We start from the raw sequence: 10966 nt of genomic DNA, 5'->3' as shown, positions 1-10966 counted from the left end.
TTGACTAACTGCTGCAGCTTTAATTTGTTAGAAGACTAAAGAGGTGATGATGCTAATTGCTCTTAGAAGAGAAAGAGTTGTGCTCGGACACTGACAAGAAGCATTGTTGTCTTTTCAGTATGTTTGTTTTCTCACCTTTTATTGTTTTAGAGCTTCTTAATTTCTTCTTCTTCTGCTGCAGCTCCAGCCATCCCAACCCTTCACCTTACTAATGAAATGTACTGTAGATTGGTCATTTAATGGAGAATAAAATTATAGGCCTGATTATTTTGGAGTCTCATGCAGACGTCATGGGTCAGATGTGATTAACAACCTGGAGATGAGGAGAGACGGTCAACTGTGTCCTTACAGGAAAAGGTCACATGTTGTTGCTTTGAGAAAAATAACAGGATTTTATCTGAATCTTTTTCTTTCCTCTGAACGTCGTCATGTATCAAAAGAGAAGTTCACATGGAATATTTCAGGTTAATATTTTGGACCAGTACGTGTGCAGAAAAAGACAGTTTGGCTGCTGAAACAGCTTCATTTATTGCAACAAAACCTCCGAGAGACGAGGTCAGACACACGTTTGTGCGAACACGAGAACAGCTTCTCCCTGCTACCGTTAAAATATCCAGTTAAGACGAGAAGAAAGAAAATAATACAATCAGGGACGAGAAATTGACTTTTAGCTCAAAGCTGTTTTTTTTTTATTTTTTATATCTGTTGGTGTGAAAATACAAAAGTGTAATCTTTCCCCCTCTAAAGTCGACATTTGTTCCTGTTGTTATGTGTGAAAGTGTTTGTTGATTCCTTCTTTAAACCATGATAAAATGTTCCATCGCCGCGCCGCTGTGTGTCTGAATCAATCACGTCTCCGCTTGACTTCGGAACATGTTTATCTTTGGGGGGTGAAAATGGGCCTTTACATCGACTCAATAAGGAACATTTATAGTGTGGGACACTCGGGGTTTCAGTGCGGACTGTAAATATACCTTTGAGGTGGTTCATTTACATAACACAGTGGGCCCTCACACCTTCTTCACACTGACTTTTTAAACAGTTTCAGGGAGTTTTTCGGCGAGGCTCGACTCTGTTCTGACAACCATTCACGGCTCGTATCTGTTTAGTGCATGTCAAAACAGTGTAAACTCGACATTAGCATACACTCGACCTGTTGGTATTGTTGTTTCACACGCCTTGGTGTTGCTTTTTAAGGTTTAAAAAGGAAGCCGTGTTCATAATTTTACACGCTGCACACTTCTCGCCGTGTCTCTTCATCCCTTTAGCTGCTCTGTTCAGCTCGGTCTCTTCACACCGCCCAGATTTTATGGTGTCTTTAAGTCGACTCAAGTGAACTTCCTCCTTTTTTTTGATGAATTCAGATGGCTGACTGTTTCTCCTTCCTGTGAAGGATGGGTGAGTTGGCCAAAAAACCATTATCAATCTAATATCTACTACATCGCAATCTTGAGCCAATATCTAAAGTTCACCATTTACATCATGAGGACACACTTGCTGTGTCTCAATTCAGGGTCTGCATCCTTCGCAGGACCCGGCCTTTGCAGTCTTTGAAGGCGAGACCTTCAGAGAGACCTTGTTAACCTATCAGCCGTTGTTAATTGGGACGGTTTAGTCTTTGGAGCGTTTCCTGGTTGCATCACTGGATGTTTTACCCTTATGTCATGATTTCTGGCCACGAAGGATAATAGTGGTGCATCCTCAAAGAAGAGGGAAAAGAAGGAGCATTTGAATTGGGACAGCCTTCATGAGGTCCTTCAAATGCTCCTCTGAAGGATGCAAACCCTGAACTGAGACACAGCAACAGTTACATGAGAGATGTTTCGTTTTTGGCTACTTACATTTATCATATATATGTAAGTAACGTATACTGCAGTATATTGTTATCATGCAGTCATTTCTGAGGTTGTTAAAACTACATAAGCTAATGGTCTGCAAACTTGATCTCTCGATGGGGGGGTCTTACTCTGTGTCACGGTGTGTTAGACCATGGATTAAATTTACACCAGAATATCCCTTTTAACATTTTATCCTCGTGTCTGAGATGTGAATCACTAAGATACTTCTGATTGTTCCGCAGCACTTTCAGTAATCAAAAGAAAATAAGAAATAAGAACATATCCAATAAATTTCTACATCAGCAGATTCAAAGAAAATCTATTGAGAAATCACACCAGTGTTATCAGCAACCTGATATTTTTTAAAAAATAAATCCCATCTAACCAATCAGTGATGTATCTGATAGTTGCAAATTCCAATTACATTGAACCTCCATCTTTGTTATAAAGGAAAACACACATACAACAACTTACTTCAAGATATTTATTAAACTACTAAGGGACATGGATGAATAAGCACCACCAAGTATATACACACATATGAGAATGGATGACTGAATGAAGGCATAATCAAATTGTAAATTAGTTACAGCTGAGTGAATTAAAAACTTTGCGCTCTCAAGAACAATTCAAAAAAGTGGAATCAACCAACTCAAATCAATAATGGTCGACTGTAAAATCATAACAGCAGCTGGATGATGAATCCAGGCTCCGACTATCTGAGGCCACAGAGGAAACACACAGCATGTGTTCTTTGGTCTTGTTGTGTTTTTAGTTGCTACATGGAGGCAAAAAGTCTTCAGAGTAAAAGAAATTGACCACATGTTTAGCTTTCGTGAAAGCCAAAAAGTCCTAAAAGTGTATTGACTGCTGGTTCATTGCGCTTTGTGGCATCTAACTTAAAAGGGAAATAGTTTGGCTTCAGATGACTGATGTAAAATAATGTGCTCACAAATCAGATCCTCATTCTGTTGAGAATATATGTGACATACTCTGAGAACCAGTGGAAGCTAATAGACTTGACTAACTCACACCTTCTTGCCAACAAAGAGGATTCATACTGGTGATCTTGTGGCCCAGTGAAGGGACATGAGCTATATATTCCAATTGCATGATCTTCAGCATGGCCTTACAAAGATTCACACCGTTATATCAAATAACACATAAGGAAAACTTTCTTTGTCTGTTGCTAAGAACAACAAAGTGGAGCACATCTCAAATAATACATGATCATATCTGTCAGAACATAATTGAATACTTCTGCTAGTTAATAACAAACACATTTGTATTTAACTGACATTTTCTTTCATCATTGTGTACATTTTTAAAAAACTAAAACTCATTAGATCTGTCCGATCAAATATCCACATTTTAGTCGACAATTCTGAGAATTTCCAACAATAAAAGTATAAAAGCAGGGAGGCCAAAATGTGAGAGGATGCTAGCAAAAGAATGGAGGACAAGCCGTCCAGATTATAACAAACAAAGTAGCTGCTCCTCAGTGGGTTGTTTTCTTAATTCAGTTTCATGTCTTCTAATGTCCTCATATTCTTCCTGTCTCTGAAGGTATTCAGTTACTTTTTAAATTCCTGATGAGGTGGGACATTATTTAGAGTTTGTGTTTACAGATACAAAGCGATCTCCTTAACATCGGGTGGCGCTGGTCTTGTGCCAGTAATCCAAAACATGAAAACAGGAAATGATGTAGCAGAGTGCAGACCATAGAATATTAGACAAAAACAAAGCGCACACCATAGAGTTCAGCGGCGCACACAGAATTCAGCCCCTCCCACACACCGCGCTGATTCGCTAGCACACCGCAAATCAGAATGCTCATACAGCTAGCACACAACCAATCAGAGCATCCAATGGCTCAGACGGCCAACAGCCAACGTTCTCAGACTTTGCATGTTGAATCAGAGCAGATGCTGTTCACGCAGTTCCAAAAGCTTCCAATGCAGCTGAACACACCGAACAGATTTGTTCCCGAACTCGTCTGAGTCTCCCCAAACGCCTCAGATGGCCAACGGTTGGCGCCGTGTGTTTCAGGATTTGGGGTAGGTGGGCCGGGGCTAGTGGGTTAGCATGCTAACTTCAGTAGAAATACTGTATCTACAATACAGTACATACAGTTCTCTGTGATATTACTTGTCTCTTCACATTGTGTTATTAATTTTAGTTACTCTTTAATTTTTATTTTTTTTACTTAGATTCTTACATACTGCACCTTAACATACATAACGTTCCGGTAGACCATCTTTCAATTTTTATAATGAAGCTAACATTATGACAACAGCTATCGGAGCATGGGAAAGAGGCAGCAGGAAACAGCTTGCTGAGTTCTGAAATATTTTTACAGCAATTTAGTGTGGGTGCATTTGTGAACTTTAAGCGAATAAAGATGTACAAAACTTCTCTCACACAGGTCACATCGGTAAGGTCTCTCTCCCGTGTGAATACGCCGGTGCTTTTTTAGATCACCTGAGGATGTGAAAGTTTTCTGACAGTAGTCACAACAGAACGGTCTCTCTCCAGTATGGATACGTTGGTGAACAGTTAGAGCGTCCCCGTTAGCGAAGGCTTTCCCACACTGATCGCACCAGTATGGTTTCTCTCCAGTGTGACTGCGTCGATGGCAGATTAATGAAGATAACTGTGAGAAAACTTTGTCACAGCGGTCACAGCTGTACGGTTTCTCTCCAGTGTGGACACGGCGGTGGACTTTCAGTATGCCTGATGTCGTGAAAGCTTTCTCACAAAACTCACAAATGTATGGTTTCTCTCCTGTGTGAGTGCGTCGGTGGACTTTCAGTTCACTTGATGTTGTAAAGGCTCTGTCACATAGTTCACACAAGTGCGGTTTCTCCCCAGTGTGAATGCGTCGATGACTGCATAAACGAGTTGAAGTAGTGAACGTTTTCCCACACAGCTCACACCGATACGGTTTCTCTCCAGTGTGAACACGTCTGTGGTTTGCTAGTTCTCCTGGTGAAGTGAAGGCTTTCTCACAAAGATCACAGCTGTACGGCCTCTCTCCAGTGTGAATTCTCAGATGGATCTTTAAAGATCCCGATGATGCGAGGAGTTTGTCACAGAACTGACAGCTGTGGAGTTTAGGCTCCGGGCTTATTCTCTGTTTCTTGACAGAAGACAGACACACACAGAGAAAGAGAGTGAGTGAACTATCAATCTATGTAACCAAAAATTACATTTAAAGCATATATATGGAACATAATGTGAATCGTTTCCACACAGCATTTTTTCTAGACAGAAAATCTCTGGCTGTGCGCTCAGGAGCTCTATGACAGCTATATCTCGACAACCGTCTCCGTATGATCAGCACAGCTCCGATGTGGTTTACTATCTGTTTGTTTTTTATTTGACACTGGGGCATCAGAACATGGAGGATGTGGGGGCATGACATGAAAAATAAGGTCTTTTATCGCCAGGAAAAAGACAAAGAGTGACGGTGATATCAGCAGCGCCTTTCTGAAAAGTTGCTTCAACACCTACCTACTATCATCAGTGCCGATATTTTTCTTAGTCATTTTTATGTCAGAATGGCGATAAAATAAACTCAAACTGTCAAAAGCTTCACACACAGCATTATCTCACTGGTAAAATGTCACAATTAATAGCCTATAAACACTAAATAATCTGAATTTGCAAAGTAAGTAGTGGCTTGTGTTACTGGACATGTGACTCATGATATATTGTCTCTAGAAGTAAATTACTCAACAGGTTGGCACTGAAAATACTTTGTTATTTCAGAGAGCACCAAAAAACGTACAATTGCCTCTGAAATGTCATCACCGCATATTATCTATAAGACATTTCTGATCAGTTTCTGGAAACGTGTATAGCATTGTGCTGTGAGAGGCTTGGTGGTGATGACGTTCAAATCATGCGACTGCAATGTAGTCTGTTTATAGTCTCTCAATAGCTTTTTGCTTCTAGCGATTTAATTTAAGCTTCAAACATCACAAACGTGGTGTTCATCTCTGAAGATTGTCTTGCTGAACAAAACGTGTAAGTAGCATTAACCTGCTTAAGCCACAGAGATTATTTTCGGCGATATTCTAAAATGCATTGGAGGAATCTCACAGGAGGGAACCAGGGCGATGCTAACTTCCGGGCTGGCCTGCAACAATACGTCATGGACACGCCGCTCTATAGCCAACACAAAACTAACTTCACCGCGGTTTTTAGTTAAACAGACTTCAAGCGGTTACCTTTGGAGAACTCATCTTCTTCTTCCTCACTCAGCCGTCTCGAAGTCACAAAATGGAGGCAGATCGTTCTCCTTCTCCCTCTCCTCACACCGCCGATGTGGAGGGACCGTGTTCAGCCGAGGATGTTACACAAGAGCCTGGACACAGTGCTGGGGAGGGACCCCTATTCAGAACGATGAAATATGCACAGGCACTTCCGTGTTGTGGGCACTTCCGCCAACCGAGCCGGCTAACTTCCGGTGTAGCGCCCGGCTAACTTAAATCTAGATCATATTATTTATTACCAAATAGCTCAAATAATGAGAGTTAAACGAGGCGCTTTAAAAAAAATAATAATAATGTGAAAAAATATTTTCGGCGCCAGTGCGTCCCGCGACGATGTAATTACACCGTTTGGCCACTATGGAATATATATATTAAAAGCGTGGCGCTCTCGAGCAGCCCCGACTCCAGATTCCGAAACCCAACGGACATTGTAACGTTTGTTTGTTTGTTTTTTAAATTGACATGCGAAATTAACTTAATTAGCCAAAAAGAAAAACGTTACATTAGCAGAAACATACAAACACGTAACATATAGACTAAAAGTGTTGGGGCAGCAAAACGGAGCGTTAAAAGAGAAAAGGACAGCAGAGGGAGCAAAACAACGAACTATGGGCTCATGTCCGCCATTTCACGATTTCCAAACGTCGTCTTTCTGTCGAAGAGCCAAAGCAGTCCACCAGGATGAGGAGCCCTTGAGCCTGGCACCTTGGAGGAGGTCCCAACCCACAGGCCAAGGGATGAAGGAGACCCTGTGGCTGGTAGGCTATCTGTTTATGTTATTTACTTTTGACCCTTTATTTCAAACACACTTTTAGCTAGCTATTTTCAACCTCTTAGACCAATGGCACGGCTAATTGCTCGTTTTAGTTAATCAGAGAAAGTCAATTGACATGGCCAGTTAAAGAAATTATAGCCTCTCTCCTGAAATTTCACACCTAACATGGTGAATTAAGAGTTTAGTTCGACCAAATCAGACTCAATTACAGATTGTTGGAACAGTGAAAACAAACTAGGTTGAGTTTTTTTTTGTTTTTTTGTTTTTGTCTGGTGTGAATGAAGTGGGTGTCAGTGTGGTGCCTGGTGCATTTGGCTGTTATGTGTTGGCTGCTTTTCCCCATTGAAAGTCTGTATCTTCAGGGATGCTTTTGATTATTTTATCAAGATAATTAATAGTAGTCATAGTAATGTATAATTAAATTGCGTAATTTGATGGTGCTGTATTTCATTGTGGCCAGTTTAGGCCAATTTTACAAATGTATTGTCTCCATTAGTCACTTAGACACAAAAACATTGAGTTCATAAGAAACAAAATCTAACTGCGCATTAGCTGTAAATGTCAGAGGAGTATGAGCTTATTGAGCTACACACTGTAGGCTAATGTGTTGATGTTAATGTCGCTGGCCCAGGACTGTGTCATTGCTGTCAAGTGATGTAAATCCTGTATGATAGAAGGTATCTACAGGTGGTGCTGTGCTGCAGGTTGTGATCAGAGGCTGTCACCTGTCAGTGTAAATCCTGTTTAGGTTACAGTTGTTTCCATAAGATAGTAGTCTCTAGATTGATTCTTTGTGTGTATGGTGAGCCAGGGGCCTCCCTAGATTTTGTGCCCAGGGGCCTCTGCATTCTTAATGTGTGGCTGGGTGTGCCATATAGTATCGTTCATAATAATGGCATTTAACGGTAAAAGAGGCGGTAGTGGTTTAGTTACAGAAGATCAGATGTACGTTAAAACAACTGTAATATGTTCAGGAGTGCATAAACACTGTAACAACAGAAGGGAGCAAGACAACAAACTTAATTTATCACTTCAAGCAGAAGCACTCTGTTGGATACAAGGAGAACTCAACAGCTACTTTGAGTTTGACCAGAATTATTTTGAACTATTTTGTCACAACATCAAGAGCATAATTATTGCAGAAATTCCCTGGAATGCTGTGATATTATATTGTACCCCTGTTCAAGCAATTTGAGAAGGTTCCTCTCCTGTTTCAACATGACAAAGCTCCACAGAGTACCAACTGAAGTCCATTCATAAAAGATTTTCCCGGTTTGTTGTGGAACAACTTGACCAGCCTGCACAGTGTCCTGATATTAACACTGAGTCGGCCCTCATCACCCATCATCAATGTTAGACCTCACTGATGCTCTCCTGGCAGAAAGAGGAATATTTAATTTTACGGTCTAGATATTGCTAGAGGTAATGATCTCTTTCGATATATCTGTGGATGTGAAATGTATGGAAGCTGAGAATCTTTAGATTTTTAGTTTAATTATTTAATTATCTTGTACAACAAGAGGGAGAGAGATAAAGACCCGTTATCAGAAGAAAACAAAAAGTTATAATAAATAAACTTATAACTTCTATGACTGTTACTCCCAGATCAGGAGCGCCATGCCAGCATGGATAGATGGCGCCTTGACAACTGCAGCGACTGATTTAAGCTGAAAATGTCAGATCAAGGCGTACGCGTTATTGTCATGATAGTTATCTTCTAGGCAGAAATCAGGTGTGATTAAATGAGCCCGACGCTCATTTCTCAAATTGTCCATGTGATCTTGAGAAAACCAAAACGTTATCGTGAAAAATCCGCCTTTTGTTTTCTCAAGATAACAAGAAATTAATCAATTTTTGCAGAGAAAACAAGCTTTGTTATCTCGAGATAAATAATTCACTCATGATCTGGAGATAATGTTATTAAAAAAAATAATTGCCACTCGGCTTCTGTAGAAATATGCCCTCTAATGTTGTTTTTGTATGATTAAGACGGAGTGTGACTTCCTCACCCTCGGTCTGTTTTGATGGATTTCATGAGGTTCTTATAACCCAGTGAGAGGTCATAAAATGAACCACATGAGGAAGTTTAAAGCGATGTAACCTTATTCTGTCTGCAGCTTTAATAAAAAATAAACAAATAAATAAACACAACTTGCAAATATTTATTCTGTACTCGGATAAGAATTCTTTGCAGCACAATATGTTCTGCTCAGGCAAAACAGTGAGAAATAAGGTGTAGAAGTGATGACAGATTTCAGAGCGAGGACAGAATTAGCATGAAAGATGAGAGGGTTGATGTGTGCGGAGTCCATAGCAAAGTGATTTTTGATGTTCGTATGATGCGTCGCTGCACGCATACATACAGAGAGTGGAACAAAACGGTTGACAGTGAGCTTACTGGTTTTGTTTTTGTGAATTCTTTGAGCCCCGTCGCTGTGTTTTGACAAAGAGTGCAGTTTGGATAGTGCGTCTTTGTGTTGACAGCACTGGAAAAGTGATCATGGCCCCGGGGACCCCCTCAAGAACCTTTGGATGTCGCCCGTGGAAACCCTTTGCATGTGGTCTCTCTGCTTGCACAAACACACACACACACACACACACACACACACACACACACACACACACACACTGTAGAGCCTACACACACCTTAGTGGCGGTGACAGGCGGGAAAATCATCCCAGGATTTTGGTTGAGGTCTCCCTCTTTGTGTTTCTTAAAGTGTCTGTGACAAGACAGGAGAGTAATGATCGGTGTGTGTGTGTGTGTGTGTGTGTGTGTGTGTGTGTGTGTGTGTGTGTGTGTGTGTATGTTCCTCTGTATGAGTAATGTAGAGTAACAGACAGTGAGGATTTGTGGTCAATGAGTCACAAACACCATCTATCACATTTTTTATTTTCCCCTCACATTTTCAGTGCCAACACTGAAGGATCAAATAAAGTTCCTTTTAAATGATTTGCTTTATGCAGAAAAGCGACCGGCCCTTAAGAAGTGATGAGAAGCACAGGTTTTCTTGCTCTAACAGTGACATTTCTGCATCAGTATGTCTGAAAACCTGTACCTATGTTATCAGAAATGTTTCCAACAATGTCCATACCCAAAGAAATCCATAATTTTAAATTTAATATAATTTGGTCATCTGTCAAGATAACTTCCAAAATATGAGATGATGAGATATCAGAGTGACGGAAAGAAGTCAGCAAAATGTCAACTAAATATCTTTTTTTTGTTAATAAAACAAATATGTCATAAACAACCCAAATCAAATGTATCAAATTCACAGAAAAGTGATACTAAAGAACAAAAAATTGGTTCCTGCTTTGGCAGAAATGTTGGGTTGATGAGGACCAAATTGGTGTTAAGTCGAATCATGAGAAAAGTATGTTTTCAGGACCTGTGATAAATTTCTGCTTTTGCCCAAACCTGATGGAGAGCCAATAGAAACTGTACTGTATTTTTCTAGAAGGTCCACTGTGAAGGATTTAGGATCATTTAGTAGGGGAAATGTAATATTCACAATTATGTTTTCATTAGTATTTAATCACAAATTAAAACTGTTATGTATTATTGTTACCTTAGAATGAGTCTTTTATATCTACAGAGGGAGTTGGCCCTCTTCTACAGAGTCCACCATGTAGCTCCACCAAGTCCCTACAGTAGCCCCGAATGGACAAACCAAACACCGGCTCTGGAGAGGGACATTTTTAGCTGCCTCCAAAGACGAAGGTGAGAAGAAGGTTGTTTAGTTGGTTGCAGTCTGCAACCTCACCACTAGATGTCACCAAATCCTACACTGGATCCTGATCTTTTACGAGTGAAATAAATTCTGTGAATTCTCATCTCTTGACTATGTAAACTGGCTTTTCTCTGGTTAAAAGGGCTGGAACATAACAGGTAACTGATGTGGGTGTTAGGGATGGTGGCTGAGCCTTTTGTGAACCTCCTTGTGGATGTTATGTTCTTTGTTTAGTGTTGTTTTTTTGTTGATTTTTGGTTTGTTTAAATACTTATTAACTTTTATGTCTTGTGCCTGAGGACCCCCTCGAAAAATGAGATGGCACGCCTCAAGAGGTTTATC

General features: G+C 40.3%; 1 protein-coding gene across 2 annotated transcripts; it reads right to left on the bottom strand.

Moving 5' to 3' along the window:
- Positions 1-2308: 2308 nt before the first annotated feature.
- Positions 2309-6211, bottom strand: LOC119017361 (zinc finger protein 525-like). 2 transcript variants are annotated; one of them, XM_037094021.1, is made up of 2 exons: positions 6071-6211; positions 2309-4977 (listed from the first exon to the last, which is right to left on the bottom strand). In XM_037094021.1, exons 1-2 carry the CDS (start codon positions 6083-6085, stop codon positions 4192-4194), a joined length of 801 nt encoding a protein of 266 aa, XP_036949916.1. In that variant the 5' UTR covers positions 6086-6211; the 3' UTR covers positions 2309-4191. The 2 variants fall into 2 exon arrangements, with proteins under 2 accessions (XP_036949916.1, XP_036949925.1); XM_037094030.1 differs by having other exon boundaries at positions 2309-4971; positions 6071-6204.
- Between the last annotated feature and the right edge of the window lie 4755 nt (positions 6212-10966).

The sequence above is a fragment of the Acanthopagrus latus genome, chromosome 1, assembly GCF_904848185.1.
Source record: "Acanthopagrus latus isolate v.2019 chromosome 1, fAcaLat1.1, whole genome shotgun sequence".
Lineage (NCBI taxonomy): Eukaryota > Metazoa > Chordata > Actinopteri > Spariformes > Sparidae > Acanthopagrus > Acanthopagrus latus.
The sequence above is the reverse complement of the archived record's forward strand: the minus strand, read 5'-3'. Positions and strand labels throughout refer to the sequence as shown.